This window comes from Rattus norvegicus, chromosome X, assembly GCF_036323735.1.
Source record: "Rattus norvegicus strain BN/NHsdMcwi chromosome X, GRCr8, whole genome shotgun sequence".
Classification (NCBI taxonomy): Eukaryota; Metazoa; Chordata; class Mammalia; order Rodentia; family Muridae; genus Rattus; species Rattus norvegicus.
In genome coordinates this window covers 24,727,551-24,748,310 of record NC_086039.1, presented here as the reverse complement: position 1 = coordinate 24,748,310, position 20,760 = coordinate 24,727,551, and the positions used below count along the sequence as shown (strand labels likewise).

Genomic DNA, 20,760 nt, shown 5'->3' with positions numbered 1-20,760 from the left:
GGTTCGGTTTCCAGCTCCGAAAAAAAAAAGAAAAAGAAAAAAAGACAGGGGATAAACTGACAACATACAAAATCCTTTCAGGCTAAGGGAGATGGCTCAGCATGTGAAGGTACCTGCCATGCAAGTTTAATGACTTGAGCTTGCTCCCTAGACTCCGCACGGTGGAATGAGAAAACTGACTCCTGAAAGTTGTGCTCTGACCTCCACTTGTGCACCATGACACATGAGTGCTTATGCACACGTGCACACATGCGCACACACACGTGCGCACGCAATCATCATCATCATCACCATCGTCATCATCATTATCGTAAGCAAAATCTTCCCTTCCGTCCTTGCCACTTTAAGTACTGGACTCAGAACACAAGCTGCCTGTCATTTTCACATAGGCAAAATGTCATAGGGCTCCTGGAGAAAGGAATTACGCTCTGAGGAATGGTGACATTTTAGTGGTCCCCAAATAAACTGCTTTTCATTTTGGCTTTTGAAAGACATCCATTATAACAATCAGCTCCCCGTTGAATCACCAAATAAAAGCAGCAAGTGGACAAGCGATTCTGGACATACAGAGAGTAAGAATTTATATTAAGTCATTCATAGTCTGTAAGGCAGAGAATAGGAGAAAAGGGTACGTGGCAAATCAATCTAGTATGTCCAATATCCAACTTACCAACGTGCTAGAAAAAGAAAGCAAAAAGAAAATGAAGTGGAGGGAGCTGACAAAGAAAGAATGTAACAGATAAGTGCATGCTAAAAAATGTAGGGTAGTAGTAAGATGGCTCACCTGGTACAGGCACTTGCTGCCAAATCAGATGACCCAAGTTTGGTACTTAGAGCCCACATGGTGGGAGAAGAGAACAGACTCCCTTGGGTTCTTCTCTAACGTCCATAAAAAATGCTGTTTGTGTTCATGTGCATGTGTGTGCACGTGCACACACTAAATAAATGTCAAGTTTTTTTAAAAAACAAAAACCATAAAATAAGAAAAGACCAAGACCTTCACATTGGAAAGCTTTCCCAAGACCAAGTAAACTGAGAGTCAGATCTTGATCTGATTACTGGTTAAGTCAGTGTTTGGTTTGCATGGTTTTTACCATTTGTGATATGAGCACTTTTCTGTATGCATATTGTGGTTCAGGATGAAAACAACATTTAAATTTTTTTCACTGGCTGGGCCTGGTAGCATATGGCCACAATCCCAGCACTTGGGAGGCAGACTAGGTAGGATCATAAATTCCATACCTGTGTAACTACCTAGTAAGACTCTCTCTCTCTCTCTCTCTCTCTCTCTCTCTCTCTCTCTCTCTCTCTCTCTCTTTCCCTCTCCCTCTCCCCCTTTCTCTCCCCCATACACACAAATAATAATAATAATAATAATAATAATAATAAAAAAAAAGAGAAATGAAGTTACTATCAGAAAAGCTAAATGATAAAAGTGACCATATACAGCTAGGCATGGGAGCTCCTGTCTATAATCTCAGTACTGGAGTCAGGAGGAACAGGAGTTCAAGGTCAGCCTCAGGTATATAGCTAGTCTAAAGCTACCTTAGACTTCATGAGATCCTGTCTGAATAAAACAGCTAGGTGTGGCAGAAGGACAAGGATGCTTGATAAAAACTACTGCAATATTTCAAATGAGCTAGTAGACAGGGTTTTTAGTGTTCCCAATACAAAGAGATATAAATGTTTGAGTAGGTTAATAAGTACCCTGACTTGATGATCACATATTGTATACATATATTAATGTGCCACACTATGTATAATAAACATGTATAATTACTGCCAGTTAAAAATAAAAAATATTGAATATATACATTGCTTTGATTTGTGCTGACCTTGCTTCTCTTGTATTTGAGATGAGGTCTTGATAGTGTTGCCCAGGTTAGTCTTGAAATTCTGTGCTCAAGTAATCCTCCTGCCTCAGCCTTCCAGCTGAGCTGGGTGCCACCTTGATTGACTGGTGTGCTTTTTAAAATCCTTAAATCAAGTCCCTTTCCTTTTTGGGATCTCTGTCTTTCATGCTGTACATACCAAGCAGAGACTGTGTTGATTCTCTTGATATGAGGTTCTGGTCTCCAGTGTTTGCTTCTGTTTAGGGCAGAAGCAAGAGAGGTGGGTACAGGATTGGACACTCTAAACTAGCAGCTTCTTAACCTGTGAGTTGTGACTCCCTGGAGGATGTCAAACAACCTTTTCACATGAGTTGCCTAAGACCATCAGAAAGCATAGATATTTACATTATTATTCACAATAGTAGAAAATTATAGTTAAGAAGTAGCAATGAAAATACTGTTAATTATGGTTGGGGGTCACCAAAACAGGATGAACTATATTAAAGGGTCACAGCATTAGGGAGGTTGAGGACCACTGCTCTAAACTAATACTTTTGCTCCCTACAACCATCTATACCAATGCCTTTTCAACCTAGCTCAGCCTCTTCAAACATCACCATGACCATTCCAAACCCCTTCAGCCTTCCATTTACCCAACTATTTATACTCAGCTATTATTTATACCTGCCTGAGTCACGAAGGATTTAAAGTTTCTTATTCCAAGAGCACAGATAAGGACAGACAAGAAATTGAACCAAAAAATAAGAAGATCGGAGAGAGAGAGAGAGAGAGAGAGAGAGAGAGAGAGAGAGAGAGAGAGAGAGAGAGAGAGACAGAGAGAGACAGAGAGAGAGAGAAAGAGAGAGAGAGACAGAGAGACAGAGACAGAGAGAGAGAGATCAAAACAGATATTCAAGCTATATTTCAAGTTAACTGGTGGCTGAGGCAGAAAGAAACACACAATGAACTATGACAGCCCCATATTAGCCAGGAAAAAATATACCATTTTCAGGAAAAGCAACGCTTAGCCTAGCCCTGTATCCTTCAAATCACTGCCCACAGGAGATTTCAGAAAGAGAACGAAAATGATTGTTTACTGAGCACATACAAGCATCAGAAACTGCAAGTCAAATGATCTCGGTTAATGCTGAGCAGCGGGCATTGTTATTCCATTTTAAAGACCAGGAAATAAAAGCTTAGAAAACAGAAAATGGTTTCACTGAGGTTATCGACAAATTGAAGCAGAGTTTATATTCAAACATGAGTCTGTCTTTCTCAAAAGCACAGCCTACTTTATATGAAAATTGAAACGGGAACATGGGGGTGGCCAAGCCTGGCTATCAACTATCAAGCCAGAAATTGCCTCTGAGCTGCCTCAGATACACCAAACAAATCCTAGCAAGACAAAACAAACAAACAAACAAACAAACAAACAAACAAAACAAAACAAACAAACAAAAAAACCCAGTAGCAAAAAGTTTGGTCCTAAAGAACCAAATTGGAGCAGAAGCCCAGTCCACCATTCAAGCTTCATCCCCAACAATCTCTTGGAGTCCTAGCTTTCTTCTTTCTTTCATTTGGGTTTTCTAGAAGTAGAACACAAAACAATCTCACCTTCCTTAGTGCAGGAAACAGCACATTAGAGGGAAGCTGCTCTGAACATTGGCATCAATACTAGAGAGACTCTTCCAGTCAGGAATGCTCTCCCCCACTCACACCTCAGATGGCCATAACCAGTCTTTTGTCTCTTCTGGTCTCGGTGTTCTCGCCTGTAAAGTAAACCTCCTTCAACCTCACACTTCAGGCCCTTCCAGCTCCAACACCTGACATTTACAACCCTTTCAGATCCTGTTTGATTGCCACATCTCTAGGCTGCAGCGGGCTCTGTTCCCTTGTTCCCTTCTGTGATGGCACTTGAAGAATTTATTGTCATTACTATTCTCTCTCTCTGGCACCCAAGTGTGCAGGTCTTTTTTTTTCTTCTTCTTTTTCTTTTAATGAGATCTACTATCTCAACAAATTGTTTTCTTTTTAAAAGTAGTTCCATTGTGCTGTTTTTTCTTCCTTCCTTCCTTCCTTCCTTCCCTCCTTCCTTCCTTTCTTTTCTTTTAACCTACAGAGCTATATAGTTTTGGCTCTCCTGGAACTCGAGATTCATCTACCTCTGCCTCTAGAGTACTGGGACTAAAGACTCATTATATAATATTCGCACATGTATTTTTGTCCTTTGCTCATATTTGTCCCCCCAATGCACTCTCTTACTTTTCTCTCCACCCTCCACTGGTCCCTGGAGGTCCTATTCCTGGCAAATAGTCCCATTTTACCTTTCATGTCATATATGATGGTGTATGCTCTTGTTCATGTGTGTGTGGGCATGCATGAGGTTGATGTTGAGTGTCTTCCAAAACAGCTCTTCACCTTATCCTTGAGACAGGGTCTCTCACAGAACTTGGAACTCACTGACTGATAAGGCTGACTAGCTGACAACATTCATGAATCCTCCTGTCTCCACCTCCCCAGCACTGGGGTGACAGGGGTGCACCAAATACCAAGCTTTTTAGTGGGTGCTGGGAATTCTATCTCAGGTACTCACAATTACACAAGCATTTTACCCACTATGCCATCTCCCTACCCCACGTAGATCTCTCTCTCTCTCTCCCTCTCTCTCTCTCTCTCTCTCTCTCTCTCTCTCATCTATCTATAGATAGATATTAGTGTAGATTCTGCATATGAAAAAACATACAAAATTGTCTTTCTGAGTCTGATTTATTTTGCTTACCATGATTCCAGTTCTATTCATTTTTTTCTTACAAATAACAGTAATTCTTCTTAGGGTCAAATACAACTGCACTGTTTATATACACACATTTTCTTGATTCATCTGTTAATAGGCATCTGCACTGCTTCTATATCTTGTCTTTTGTGAAAAGGAGTGCAGAACTTACTGTCTCTCATCTAGACTGTTATGTGACTTCTTCACTAGACGTTTTCAAATCTATCTTATGGCCTGCACTTCTAGGGAGATTGCTCCAAAATATGACTCTCAATACACTGTGCAAAGGACACCTTTCTCCCTAGCCTAAAACCCTAAAGTTCTTATGTCCTCATGATTTAGGCTGATCAATCCTTCAGGATGTCTTCCTCTTTGATAAACCTCCCTGTCTCTCAGTTGCTGCTGTAGTTTGGTTTGACTGATAAAAGTCTTCCTTCTCTTTGCACATACTTCATGTATAAGTTTACTTAGGCTGATATTCCTTCCTTAACCTCCCATTTGTCCCCCAGTTCCCAGCAACATGCACATAGTCCTCTTTCACCTAGTAAACTCCAACGTGTCCTCTAAGCCTCCATTCAGAGACCAACTCCTCTAGGAAGCCTTCCCTGATGGTCTGGGTAGATACCAATCGTTAGGTACTTCCTGTCCATCTCTCTGGCAATATCACATCGAATACCACCTTGGATTCATCTGTTTCCACAATTGCTTTCTGCACCCTGAACCCAGAACTGTGCATCGCAAATACATCGAAGGCCACAAGGTGCAGCGTGCACCAGACATACAAACGTTCACTGCATTAACCTGTCCCTTAGAATTGTGGAGAGTGCTTACATGGCCTCTTCCTCCTTCCCCTCAATAGCACAGAGCTTTACACAGTTCTCATTAGTAATAGTGTGTATCAATGAACAAACACATACTGTGTGCTGAGATTGGCTATGTCATACTCAATTTTCACAAGCACAGTTGAATTGGGTTACTCAAGAAGTGGCTAACACAGCAGATGTACCGTTGTGTGAGGTACCAGTTAGGTATATCACATCATATATAACAATAACAAATTTTTCCAATGCTGGGAACAACATGAGCTCTATCCTAAAGAGAAAATAACTAATTTATTCACAATTCTTCCTCATGGCCAATGTTTATTATTCTTCAGAATAAAATAGAAAACGAACATAGTAAGTGAGGACTACACCATAGTCTCTAATGACAGTGATTCTAACATAGTTATATAGAAGAAAACATTGGCTTGGGTGGAGGTTTAAAAGAAAATGGCCCCCATAGACCCATAGTGAGTGACACTATTAGGAGGTGTGACCTTGTTGAAGGAGGTGCATCACTTGGGGACAGGCTTTGAGGTCTCAGAAGTTCAAGCCAGTTCTCTTTCTGCTGCCTTCAGATCAAAATGTAGAACTATTGGCTTCTCCAGCACTAAGTCTGCCTGCATGATGCCATGCTTCCTACCATGACAATAATGGACTAACCTTCTGAAACTGTAAGCCCCAATTAAACACTTTCCTTTCTAAGAGTTGCTGTGATCATGGTGTCTCTTCATAGCAATAGAAACCCGAAGACAATTTGATTCAGATGAGTGTAATACACTGTATCCTAGGATCCAGTAGGAGATCGTAAGACCTCATCCTAACCTTTTAAGAAAGCACAAGAATCATACAACTGCACTCTTATTTCCTTGTGCCAAGTAAAAATAAATGAAACTTACAGTCTAAAAAAAGTCACAGAATGCCACATAAATGCATTTTCTGTGAGTGTAGGGTACCTCTCCGGTGATGGTGGGGATGAATTTACATCTAAAGCATAAAAGGAACAATCTCAATCAGTCATATAACTGGCTAGCCATCTTTGTTTTGGCTAAGATATGATGGGACTGTTTTCATGTTGTTTGTCACACTTCGCCTCTAGGGGGCAGGGAAGTATCATCTATTCTTGTCTAGCTTTAGCTGTTTTCCATTCTAATCAGAACCTTGATGAGCATGAGGAGCAGGCAGGAAACTTTCTGATATGCGGGGCCAGGAGGGTGGGGGGGTGTTTTAGCATGAATCATACATATTAGAAAATGCAGTTTTATCCCTATATCTTACTGGGAAGGGGGGGGGGAACAGTTCCTGCAAGTAAAATGATGCTTAGAGTCTCACACAAAGCCTACATTCCAGGACATCTTACTTCCTTCAGATTCTCCCAGGGAGTAATCAGAGCTCCTAGGCCGCAAGGAGCTTGAGCTACTACGTGTCTGAGATGGACTTCCTGTGTATGTGCTTTCAAGAATCAGAAAAAATGGACACTTGGTGAGAGAGTAGAGACCAGCAGGAAACTAGACTACTTGGCAAATCATCTTTCCCTAAACAGATCTGCACCAAGAAGGAAATAAGTCATCTACTCACCATTCTTCCCTGTGATACTGGTTCCTGCCAGGGAAGGAACCAAAAAGGCTGAGTCTATTCTCACCCCCAAGATGCTGTGCATGGCCTGGGGTATATTCTCGATAAAGACTGGAAGGATATAAAAAGGGAAAAGAAATGGGAAAAAAAAATCTATAAATGAACAACTTGTAATCGGACTTGGGTGAACTGCATACAGGCCTTGTACAGGATTGCCTGGTTCACTCAGGAGAGCAGATTTTGTCCAAGGGTCAAGAATGTGACATGACACAGACATGGTATGCTAGGGAGATATAAAAATAAGCAGCCAGCCTGTAGATCTCTAAAAGTCTCCTCTAATTCTGTTTCTCTGTCACTATATGAATTGGGAGACCACTGGTAAAAGGCAGAAAAGTTATAAGCCAAATGCCTCCAGGGAGCAAGTGGAAAAGGCCAAGAGAATTTTGAAGTTGACATTTCTCTCCAGAATAAAGAAAAACTGAGGTACTGGGCCATTAGCTCACCAGGACTTAATTAGACATTCGTATGTCTACTCAGAATTGACTGAGCAGCTATGTGTTATGCAAAGTACTTCAAAGTTCTTCACTCCTTTGTTATGCCCCCAGCACCAAGCACAGATATATAACTTGTACTCAATACATGTCAGTTAAGTCTAACTCCTTTTAAAGCAGTGGTTCTCAACCATCCTAATGCTGGGACCCTTTAATACAGTTCCTCATGTTGTGGAGATCCCCAACTATAAAATTATTTTGTTGCTACTTCATAACTGTAATTTTACTACTGTTATGAATTGTAATGTAAATATCTAACATACAGGATATCAGATATGCAATCCCCAAAGGAGTTGCAACCCACAGATTGAGACCCACTGTTTTAGAGGCACGAGATGTGAACAACTATGAAGATATTGTAAAAAGCTGGAGCTGGGGCTAAAGAGATGGTTCCGTGGTTAATAGCATTGGTTGCTCTTACAGAGGACCCAGGTTGAATTCCCAGCACCCATAATCTGTGACTGCAGTCCCAGGGAATCTGATGCACCTCTTCTGGTCTCTACAAGCAGAACATGTACCCAAGTGCACAGACATGCAGGCAAAACTTCCCTACACATAAAATAAAAATAAAGGTTAAAAAAGAAAATAAAAAGGCTAACCTGCTCATTGCAAAGGTCAGAGATACACTGAGCATTAAGAAGGACCAACAAGGGCTTGGGAGACGGCTCAGTAATTAAGAGTACTTGTTTATCTTCTAGAAGACTCAAGTTTGATTCCACTGCAACTCACAAGGCTTCAGTTCCAGGAAATGTAGTCCCCTCTTTTGGCCTCCATGGGCACACATGTGGTACACATACATACATTCAGGCAAAAAAGCCACAAGCATAAAATAGAATTTAAAAAAAAAATTAAGGACCAGCAAATAAACATAGGAGAGGTTTCAGTTAGGTCTGTGGACAAGGGACTCGCAAAAATGAGAAGAAGGGGAATCTGTAGACAAAAACAGAAAGACAGTGAAAACATAGGAGCCAGACTGCAGACATGGCTTGGCTCCAGCTAACCAGAGGCTTAGCAGAAAGACACGGTGGTGGTAAAAATCAGCAGATAATTGTAAGAGTGAACCTCTGTCAGAAGAAAGTCAGAGTCATGTCTACAGTCCACGTTTCTAAACCCCACCCACGGCAGGTAACGGTGTATTGAAGGATTGAGAGTCATAGAATGCTAGGTCTCATCAGTGGTTTACTGCTCCTCTCTGATTCTCCATTTCCTCATCTGAGGATAACAGTAACACCCACCTGGCAAGGGGTCTGTGAAAATGAGATAAGAAATGGGGCTGCCAATGGGTAAGAATGTCAAGAATGCTACAGACTCTGGAGCCCAGCCGCCTGGATTCCTAACTAGCTCTTTTGCAGTCCTGCCATGCATTTGCTTAGGGACCTTGGCTGTGTTGCCCGAAGCTGCTAGATCTCAGTTTCTTCATCCATCAAATGGAGTTAATAACATTTACATGAAGGGATGCAATGAATGACTACATGGGAAACACTTAGAACGAAGTGTCCAGCACACAGTAAATGCATTAGAAAAATGTTAGCTATCATCATATAAAGCTGTGTGGTAGGATAGTGCCTACCACACAGAAAGCTGAGACTCACAATGAATAGGGCCTTTTCACCATGCTCCAGGTTTTTACTCTGCCCCCAGCAAATTTAGAGGCCATAGTAGGTAGGGGGTGGACAGCGAAAGAACAGGCAGCGAACATCAATTGGACACCAAGGGACTATGTACATTTCTTCAAAGCACCTTCCTCTACTGCACAGGTCCTCAAACAGTGGCCTTGCTCACTTTGGTCCCTCTTTCCTCTGAGGAACCCCACCCTTTCTGCTCACTTTGTCCTCTGTAGTGTGTCTATGGCCTGACTAAGCCCGCAACCCTGTCTTCCTGGCTGGTGGGAAGAGGGCTCTGCAAGTGCCAAGAGCATGGTGTTTGCTCAGCCTGGTGGCCCCTCCTGCTCTGTGAACAGAGCCAAGAAATATTTGTGGATGACAACAACCCCATTCTTGCCCCAGATCTAGACAGAGAAAGCGAGACTCCCAATTTTACTTAAACTTAACATTATCATTTTCTCCCATTCCAGCATAATGCTCACAACACAACATGGTGGAGGGGACAATAAATAGTTTCTCTCCTCAAAGGAAAGAGAGGCACCCTAGAAAAAGAATCCAGCATGCCAAAGGAGCCAGACTTCCCCCAGAGCCTCTCCCTGGGATCTCTGTCACTTGTTCATTTTCTCAGTGGCCTGGGCCCCTATGGGGAACATGCTGACACTCCACCACACACAGATGATGATAGTTCGGCAGTGAAGTGGTAGACCATGCATCGCCCTGGGTGTCAAGAACACCACGCTGGCGTTCTCTAGGTTCAGCGTCTAAATGTGAGCCAGCTTGCACAGGCAGGGGGGGAGGGAGGCGAGGAGAGACAGTTACCAGCATACTGGCTTCAGCCCACCACTGCATACAGCACAGACAGAGCTAGGCCTATACAGAAAATGTAGGAACAGAGCTCTTCAGCAAGGGGCACTCAGCAGTGGGTCCTAGCCTCTCTAAATCATTCTAGGTGCTAGAACTGTAGTGTGTGGGGCGGCGGTGGTGGGGAGACCAAGCTTAACAACAAAAATATCTCGTTTTAAATCATGGCAGGAGGTGACAGCTCCACATAAAAAGATCAGAGCGTTAGTCAGGATCAACAACTAGTAGGCAAACAACTAAATCCTCATGGACCAGTGACCAGAAGGAGGTAGGGACTCATGTTGCTTTCTGTCACACTAGGAAGACCACACCCAGAGCCTGGCAGCAGAGATTCTGGCATCCTGGAACCTGTCCAGAGGAGCAGTGGGAAAGGATGTGGGAGTCCTGGGTAAGTATCTGACCATGGATGGGTGATGCCCAAAGCAAAGAAGGCTGAGTTCACAGGAAGGCTAGTAGTTAGTGTTAGTAGCATGACCTCTGATGGACATCACTGCTCCGAGCCCTAGGTTTCTTATGCTGTGACATGATGATAGTGACAGATGCACACAGGGCTGTTGGGAGAACTGAGTCGGAGGCAGAACAGGCCCCCAACAAGCTACATCTTGACCCAGGCCCTTGTCTTCCTAGTCTGTCCACCAGAGGGAGCCGGGGGCCCAACAGAGCCCAGCCTGTACCAGCTCTGCCTGTCCTCCCCCAATGCTGCAGCCTCAGCTGCTGAACTCCCACCCTGCCTGCCCGCGCTTCCAACAGCAGCCTTCTCACCCACTCCTTACAAACCCAGAACAGGCCTAGCAGGGGAGTCGCTTGCAGCAGCACTGGTTACAGCAATGGCTACAGGTTCTCCTGACACCCGGGAAGGAGGAAGGTGGGAAAGAGGAAGATAGCTGTCTTTTCTCCTCATCAACTCCACTCATTCCAGACCTATCTCTTCTAGTTCAAAACCTGGAGATACCTAAGGCTCTTTTGGCTTTTTTCAATTCAGTACCTCAGCAGGTCCTGAGGCCAAGATTCCTAGGGGTAGTTAGCTGTAGGAAACAAATAACACGCCTTTAAGACAGACAGACTTAGATTCTAGTCCCAGCTCTATTAGCAACTAGTAGCATAACCTTGAATAAGGAGCCTTCATCTTGAAGCCTCAGTTTCTCCCTCTCTGAAATGGAGCTGCTAATGCTCACTGAGTGGGCTTGGCTGTGAAGTCCAAAGGAAGCAATCACAAATAGGCAAACAGTTAATATGTGGTTGAGAGAAATCCAAAGTGCTATTTAAACCTCTTTATTAGCCAGTAGGAAATGCGATGCAAGGGATTCCAACAAGCAACCTGGAAAGTGTACAAAAAGAAGGAAGGAGTCAGAAGCAGGCCCGCAAGGATGGCAGAAGGGCAAATCGGCTTCCAGCCAGCCAAGAAATCCAGACTTATGTCTGCAGGGTGGAGAACTGAGAGCAGTGGAATTCTGAAACCGAGAAAGATTCAGATCTTTTCACTGGGCTTCATGCCCAAATCAGGAACTATATGCTTCCTCCAGCTCTCTCAGACCCCCTTTTAGACTTCAACTGGACCAGTCGGGGCAGACATCACCCCCATCCCTTGAGGCAATGTACTGCATCACAACTGGCTAGGTTGAAAAGTTCTCTTGATTTTATCTGAAATGTTCCCTCTGTCCCTGGATTTGCTCCCTGGAGCCATACATATTGAGGCTTCCTCCATCACAGGCCCGACCCCTCTAGAGAAGTCTGCAACCAGGCTCAAGGGCCACAATGCCCCATCCAGTCTTTCTCTGCCCCTCATTCTGGGGCTGTCCCTCCACCCCAACACTCAGCTAAGGGTGCACTGCAGTGGAGCCCAGCCAAGCCCTCAAGCTGCAGCTGCTGCTCCTGGGGCCCAGCCATCTCAACCCAGCACCCCAGCCTGCTGCCTCACCATGGGGGAGTTGCAGAGAGCTGTCTCCCGGCAGATTTCCTGAGGCAGAAGGCTTCCCCACCCCCAGCCCAGCCTCCAAGAGACACTCCACTAGTTGTGGCACATGGTAGGACCAGCTGAGCTGTGAGAGGAGGGGGAAGCCTGTCCATTTGAGAAAGGACTTCAGACTTTGGTGTGGCTGGCTTAGTAACATACCCATGGAATCTCAGTTCGCAGTCCTTGCCTTTAAAAGAAATATAGGGGAAATGATGGGCTGACAGAAGGGACTCAGTCAAGGTCACAAAGCCAATCTGCAACAGAGCTGGAAGGGGAACCCACTTCTCCTATCTCCCAGTTCAGTGTTCTTTTCAGTATAGCAGCAAAGCAATAGGAGGGCCTTTAGGGCATCCCTGAGAGCCTTTGTGCCCTTGACTCACAGCCTAATACATTTATCCCAAACAGCACACAATGGGATCTACATGGGAAAAGTAGACCCTGTCCATGTCCCATCAACTCAGGAAATATTCCTAACCTGTCTCAGACACATGCACAGGCCCCAGCACAGGAACTGAAGCTGATCCAACAGATGGGAGATCTATGGACTTCCCTTCCTGGTAGGGCTCTTTAAATGGGTGTTGTTTTTCTTGAAGGGTGGAGACCAGCTGGACTTTGAGAAACTAACCAAGGGCCTAGCCTCCATCTTTGCTCCCCCATCTTTGCCACCATCACCCCCCCCTCCCCACGCCAAGATGTGCTGCAGTTCCCCTCAGAGGGATGTCTAAGCAGCCAGAAGCCGTTCTGGTCCCCACCTGCCTCAAGACAAGATCACTCCCCCCCCCCCCAAAAAAAAAGGTGTGTAGGAGTGTTTCTCTCTTTGGGGGTTTTGAATTGATACCACCTCTGTCTAAAAATTACTTAATCCATCCTCTGGAGAGGATACACCTAGGGGCTGAAGAAGTGGAAGGAGGCAGTGGGGATTGTTTTAGTCTCTAACTGGCCTTGGTTCTACCGGGAAAAAAGAAGCAGCCAGCCCTCATCTGACCAAACCAACGTGTGGTGGCTAGGGAAAGCATGTCAGCTGCTTGAAGAGAACCTTCTCCCGATTGGGACAGGCGAAGCAGGAAATGGGATCAGACATGGGCTTCATATACTTTATCTGCCAGCTAAGTTGGAGAGGGATCTAGAGGGGAAGGGATGGGTGGGGTGGGGGCTGCAAACACATTCCTTACTTTCTCTGGAGGGTTGTAGCAGGGCTGGTGCTGGTACTGGTGCTGTGACCTCCGCCCGCGCCAGGGCTGGAGCTTCTGGATGCGCCACGGCTCAACTGGCCCCGCTCCCGCGGTGGCCGCTGCCCCACGCCCACCGCCGCGGAATAGCCGGCTTCCTTCTCGCGGCCCGGGTGCGCTGGCCCAGCCTCCCTCCCGCCACGCTCGCGACCCAGGGCTGGGTTCTCATGGTGCAGGTGGCACTGGGCCACGTCGCGCTCGCGGGCTGTGTAACCGGTAGTGTCCTGGAGCTGATAGGAAGCTTCTCGCTCCTTATCCCGATAGATAGCTTCCCGGTTCTGGTAAGCGCCATCCCGGTTCGGGTAGCCCACGTCCCGGGACGCCTGGTGGAACTGGCTCTCCCGCAGCTCGCGGTGGTGGAACTGGGTCTCACGCAGGTTCTGGTACTGGCTCTCGCGGCCAGGACTATCCCGCGCGCCAAGGGGGTCCCGGTGCAGTTCCCCACGGTGCAGCTGGCTCTCCTCCCGCAGGTCGCGGTTCTCCTGGGTGAGCTGGTCCAACTGGCCCTCCAGCTCTTCTATGCGCCGCCGCTGGGTCTCCAACAGCTGCTGCTGACTCTCGATGATGTTGTTCAGCTCCAGCAGGTACTCCACCGCCCGGTTGGGGCTCTCAGATCCCGGGCCACCCGGAGGACCGGACCCCGCCTCCATCCTGGCGGCCCAGGGACAGGGGAACGGGCAGGAGAGCCCAGTCCCCGCTCGCTCACGGCGCCACCCTCCCCCGGGCCCAGCCGGGGGAGGGGGCCGGCGGGACGCAAGGGCGCGCACCGGGCTCGGGGGCCCGGGGGCCCTAGGGGGCCCGGGAGACAGCGCTGGGGCCGGCGGCACGGGGCGCAGGAGCTGAGGCTACCGCCGCCGCCGCCGCCACCACCGCCACCGCCACCGCCAGGGCTCGGAAGGACGCGGCCCACGGCGCTCCGCCCGCTGCGGAGTCACTGCGCAGCGCGGCCGCGCGGGACCGCCCCGGCCGCCGGCCCGCCCCCCGCCCCTGCCCCCACCCAGCTCTCCCGACCCGCCCCCGCGCGCCCCACCTGCAGTCGCCACCAGCACCCTAGCTGGACCAGCCCCAAGGCACTGGCACCTCAGCTGGATGGCAGCCTTAGCTCAGCCTGCAGGAGGTATCTCCATTCCAGCCCTCCTGGGGTCTTCACCTAACAGCCTAATGAAGTCCTCCAACCTCTTCTAACATGCACTGGTCCAAAAGGCCCAAGACCCAAGCCGTCACAACACCCAGCCCAGGCAGTCTCCAGACTCAGTCAACTTAAACTTCCAACCCCAGTCTGCCAAACCCATTCAATATCCCAATTCCTATCCCAGCTGGCTTCTTGTTTCATATTATCTCTTTCCAGCTCCATGACAATCTCTTGATTTTTCATTACAACTAGTCAGTCAGTCTATAGACCATTACTCCATCTCTGTACTTCTGTGTTTCTCTAGCCTTGTGAGCCTCCAGCCCACCCAGTCTGTAGTTCTCTATCCAAGGCAGTCCCTGGAATTCAACTCTCTCACATACACCCCACCACTGTCCCCCACACAGGTAACTCTACAGGCATTTACCTTCGGCCAGCCTCTAAATTCTCCATCCAAATAAGTGCTCAGATTCCCAATCCTATCCGACTCCAGCATTCCCTATATTAGCCACTTACTGGGTTTTTTGACCAAGGCCTTTTTGACAAGGGTCTTTTGATCATTGATAATCAACTCCAACAAGCTCCAGGACTCCCCATTAGAGTCAGACTTGATGTCAAAACATCTTTCTTCAATTGTCATTTTCTAATCCCCATGGAAATAGTGTCTTCATTCATTCCACCATTGCCAATCAGTGAAGCTTTATCTTTCCATCAAGACTTGAATGAAAATTTCAGCATGGGTTTACAATAGCTGTGCTTGTAAAGTTGAAGGGGGGGGGGGGTTAGGATTTAGAGGCCAACCTGAACTAAGTAATGAGTTCAAACAAAACAAAGCAAAATGACAATAGAATGTTAAGAGCACTGACTACTCTTCCAGAGGACCTGAGTTCAATTCCTAGCACCTACATGACAACTCAAAACTATAACTCCAATTTGAGAAGGATTTTACTCTTCTGGCCTCCAAGGGCGCCAGGCACTCATATGGTACACAGACATAAATACAGGCAACCCCCACCCCCTTTTCCATGAGGGAGAAGGAGTAAGAGGAGAAGGTAGGAGAAAGGAGGAGGAAGAGAAACAGGAGGAGGAGAAAGAGAAAGAGGAGGAGGAGGAAGCCTTAAGTCAAATGCCTCTTTTTAAGTCCATCCCTGATTTTCCCAGTGATAAATGTTCTGTGCTTCTGCAAAGATCCTGAAGAGATTGGACAGAAACAGCAGAGTGAGAGGTGCTGAGAAAGCTGTGACTAACCAAGGAGAATGCTCAAGAACAATGGAATAGCCAGCTTTCTGGCATGGGGTTGAGTCCAGAATGATTAGACGGTATGGACAATGCCTTCTGAGCCCATGCAGAAGTTCTCTAGTGTGCTTAGCTAGCCACTGAGTACTGGCCTTCATTTAGCTGTCACTGCTTAGGGTTGGCTTGGTAGAAACAGCTACAGAGTGATGTTCTTAAGCTATCCTTCTATGAGCAGAAAATAAAGGTTAATGGAAAAGAATCACTTGCTTTGTAAAGATTTATTTTATTATTATTACTATTATTATTGTGTGTGTGTGTGTGTGTGTGTGTGTGTGTGTGTGTGTAAGTGTATGCTACATATGAACATTGGATCCCCGGAGCTGTAGTTACAGGTGGCTGTGAGCCTCCTGATGTGGGTGCTGGGAACTGAACTTGGGTCCTCTGGAAGAGCAGCAAGTGCTCTTAACCGCTGAGCCCCTAAACACCAGTTTCTTAAATATACACAATAAGATACCACATCTTCTGTAACGGCAAACATCAAAGGGATTTACGATTTAAAAAATGTTAGCACAAATATGAAGATATTGGAACTCTCATTCATTGCCAACAGGAATATAAAATGGAGCTGTTTCTTTGTAAAGTAGTCTGCCTATTCCTTGAAAGGTTAAAAAAACTGAGCCAACAATTCTACTTCTGGGTGTCTGTCTAAAAGGAATGAAAGTGTACAACTATACAAAATTCCATAGAGTATTCACTGTTGCCTTATAAATAATAACAACTAAATACTAGTAACAACCAAATAATCAATTGCTGGATAGATAAACAAAATTCGATGTTTTCATCGAAAAGTTGGAATATTGGGTAGAGAGATGGCTTAGTGGTTAAGAGCACTTGTTGCTGCAGAGGGCCTGGGTTTAATTCCAGGCAGCCACACGGCATTTCACAATCATCCATAATTCTAGTTCCAGGGGATTCAACACCTTCTGTGGGCACCAGGCACATACATGGTACACATTACATACATGTAGGCAAAACACTGATACACATAAAATAAATAAAGGCAAAATTTTAAGAAAAATATTATTTGATGAGTGTAGTGTGTGGTATGTGCTTATCATCCTATGAAGTTGAGTCAGAATTGTGACTTCCAAGCCAGTCTAGGCTACATAGTGAAATTCTGTATAAAAACAACAACAGAAAGAATGAAGTATTAATACATAAAAAAGAGTGGGTGAGAAGGGGGAAGAAGGGGGCTGGGAGGAGTTGGGAAGGAACTGAGAGGAGTGGAGAGAGGAAAAACTGTGGTCAAGATGTATTGAGAACAAAAATAAATTAAAATATATGTATAAAAGAATGGGGATCCAGGGACTAAGCCACTACCCAAAGACTATAAATGAACTGACCGTGGGCTCCAACCTCATAGGTAGCAATGAATAGCCTAGTAAGAGCACCAGTGGGGGGCTGGGGATTTAGCTCAGTGGTAGAGCGCTTACCTAGGAAGCGCAAGGCCCTGGGTTCGGTCCCCAGCTCCGGAAAAAAAAAAAAAAAAAGAACCAAAAAAAAAAAAAAGAGCACCAGTGGAAGGGGAAGCCCTTGGCCCTGCCAAGAATGAACCCCCAGTGAACGTGATTGTTGGGGGGAGGGTGGTAATGGGGGGAGGATGGGGAGGATGGGGAGGGGAATACCCATAAAGAAGGGGGGGGAGGGATTAGGGAGATGTTTGCCTGGAAACCGGGAAAGGGAATAACATTTGAAATGTAAATAAGAAATACCCAATTTAATAAAGATGGAAAAAGATAAAAAGAATTGGGAAGCTTAAAATCTTTATACTAAGTGAAATAAACCAGTCACAAAAGACAAATATTGTATGATTCCTTTTATATGAAGTTCCAAAATAGACAAATCTTCAGACATGGAAATTAGAGTAGTAGTATAGAGATGGGTGGTAGGGATGTAGAAGTGTCTGTTAATGTGTATAGGACTTTATTGCAGGGGATAAGATCTTTAAAGGTAGCTTGTGGTGATGGTAGCCCAACATTGCTTGTATACTAAAAGCCATGAAATGGTACTTTTTGAAAGGGCCCAGTTTCATAGCATGTCCACTTCATCTCAATAAAGTTGTTTATGATGGAAAGTGTTGCACAAAACGAGCACATATCAACAGCTATAATACTAGCAGCTTTACTGTTATGGTGCTTCCCATGTTCTGGGTACTGTGCTAAACAATTTAACTATATGAGCCTACATAATCCACATGACAAGGTTGGATGAAAGGTTCTGTTATTACCTCGGCTTATTACATAAGGGAAGTAGAATGAAGACTGAATGATTTGCCAATGGCCACACTGAGGTAAAATGTATTCAGCAGTTTCCTTCTCACTTCTTTGTATATTTTCCCAGTGCCTTGTACAAAGGTGGCACTCTATAAATGTTAAAGTAATATATCTAGTGAATATTTCTATTCATCCTGCAAACATTTGTAGAACATTCTTCATGTTTCCAACAATACCAATACCTGCAAGGTCATCCTTACCTGCATCTGTCACTCAAATTCCCTCTGTAGTTGGGGGCAGATAGGTACTAAGGTTCATTCACCAAATACTAAGTTTACTATGCTTTAAGCACTTCTTTAAACACTGAAGATATAACGACAAATAAAATAGACAACAATCTCCTAGTAATGTCAGAAGCTACAGCCTCAAAATCTCACCAACATGACTGCCCAAATGTGAGATAAAAAGGTATGACATTTGTAATGGCTATCCCTGGTTGTCACCTTGACTATATCTGGAATGAACTACAATCCACAATTGGAGGACTCACTTGTGATCCAGATCTTGAGGCTGGGAGACACAAGTTTCTGACCTGGATCTTGGCATGGAAATCTTGAGGCATAGTGGCTAAGAAAAGCTTAGGACCAGGCAAGGTAGTACAGGCTTTTAATCCCAGGAGACTGAATGAGGCAAGGAGATCTCTGAGTTCAAGGTCAACCTGGGGCAAAACAAGTCCAAGATACAGGTGTGGTCGTACACACCTGTAATCTGGGCCACACCTTCTGCTGGAAACCTACATAAGGACATAGGAAGAAGGAAGACTCACTCTTCTTTGCCTGCTTGCATTTACTTGCCAGCACATCTGTTGGAATCTACTTCTACAGAAGACCAGCTAAAGCAACTACCTCATGGGACTGAGCGACTACTAGATTTTTGGATTTCCCATTCACAGTTGGCCATTGTTAGTATAGTTGAACTACAGATTCATCACAACAAATTCCCTTAATATAGAGAGACATTCCATAAGTGCTTTGACTCTAGAGATCCCTAAGACAATATCAATGGACACCCCAAAGTGGATAGGGAAAGCCCAACCTGGAAGTCCTCAACCCTACACAAAGAACTATAGGCAAACGAGGAAAAGTGAGAGTGAACGAGGTAGCCTTCCTCAGCAAAGAGCACACCAATCAGCCAGTGCCAAATGGTGAGCCCTAAAAAAACAGAAGTAGCATTTATAGAAGTAATTATAATCTCAAAAATCCCCTACATCAAACAAAAAACAAGCTGTAATCTTATGGTGCTAACATTCTAATAAGTTAGAGAGACAATAAACAGAAAATGTAAAACGATGTTGAATACTGTTCTTTCAAAACCCAAGTCCACTCAGAATTGGTGAGTAACCTTATTTGGAAATAAGGTTCCTACAGATTTAATCAACTTAAGATAATGTCCTGTGAAATTGGTGTGTTCTAATCCAATGATTGATGTAATTTGAAGAAAAGGGAAAGGTCTGAGGATATAGCCCAGTAATAACACTTAATTGTCATACTAAAGTCCTAGGTTCAATTCTCAGCACTAAAAAAATTGGATAATTGAATACAAAGACACACACACACACACACACACGCACACGCACGCACGCACGCACGCACGCACACACACACACACGAGAATAATGCCATGAGGTGAATTATGAGGAGTAATATTCATTGTTAACTTGATAGGATTTATAATCACAATAGACACAAATTTCTGGGAATGCCTGTCAGGGATTATCTAGATTCTTCAACCAAGGTAGGAAGAATCATCCATGGGCTGGCATTCTGGAGTGTTTAAATGGGAGAGAGAGAACTGAGCACAGGAATGCATCTTTCACTCTGCTTCCTGCCTGTGATGCAATGTGGTCAGATGCTTCAAGTTTCTGCTGACTTGATTTCCCTGCAATAATGGACATGTACCTGCAAAATTGTGAGCTTAAATAAACTCTTCCCTCCCTTAAATTGTAATCAGAGATTACAGCAACAGAAAAAGTAATTAATATATAAAATTGGTATTAAAAAGTGGGATTTTTTGGGTTTTATTTTGTTTTGTTGTGGGGTTTGGGGTTGTTTTTTGTTTGTTTTGTTTTGTTTTGTTTACTATGTAGCTCTGCTGACCTGGAACTGACTGTAGACCAGGCTGACCTCGAACTCACAGACATCGCCTGCCTCTGCTTCCCAAGTGCTGGGATTAAAGGCATACACCATGACACCCAGCTGAGGTGGGGCTTTTGCTATGTTAAACCTGACTATGTGGTTCTTAGGCCTCTGAGATTTTTTTATGGCTGGAATATGGAAGAATGTGGTACTTTGGGCTAGAAAAAGTCTAACATGCTGGGAGGAGGATTTAGTGGGCTATTCTCATGGGATATTGGAAGCACTGAGAGGAGTGGACACAGTGGAAACCTAGCTCATGAGATTTCAGAGGGGAACAAGGACTCTTGGAAAAGTGGGCCAGGGCCATTCATGTGATATTTTGTCCAAGAATCTTTCTGCATTCTGCTTGTGCACTAAGCACATGAGCGAGGTTTAACTTGAAGGCAATGAACTAACTTGCTTGGTAAAGGAAATTTCAAGATAGAATAGCACTTGAGCTATGACATAGCTACTATTTACCATTCTGATCCAGATCTACTGTAAGAAACAAAAAAGTGAAGCAGAAAGATATTAAAATTGTGTATGTTAGTGAGGAAAAAAGTGTGAGCAAGTTTAACCTTCTAGACAAGGCAGCTTTGAAAGTAGCTACAACTGTCAAGGAAACTAGCATCATTAAACAGAATCCCAGTGCTTTGCACTGGGACAGTAAGAATGGTGTCACAAGGATAGAATAACACCCATCAGAGTCTCCATCTTATAAAGTTCACTTGAATGAAGAATCTAAAGT

The 20,760-nt window shown here is 44.9% G+C and overlaps 1 protein-coding gene across 2 annotated transcripts in view; it reads right to left on the bottom strand.

Moving 5' to 3' along the window:
* Iqsec2 (IQ motif and Sec7 domain ArfGEF 2) overlaps positions 1-14,109 on the bottom strand; it is an 82,365-nt gene extending 68,256 nt beyond the window's left edge. The window contains exon 1 of one of the 2 annotated variants that reach the window (XM_063280304.1): positions 13,144-14,109. In XM_063280304.1, the coding sequence (XP_063136374.1) occupies positions 13,144-13,850 (707 nt within the window). In that variant the 5' untranslated portion in view covers positions 13,851-14,109. The remainder of the gene's footprint in view (positions 1-13,143) is intronic. The other variant, NM_001277425.2, reaches the window with a different exon arrangement.
* Positions 14,110-20,760: the final 6,651 nt, after the last annotated feature.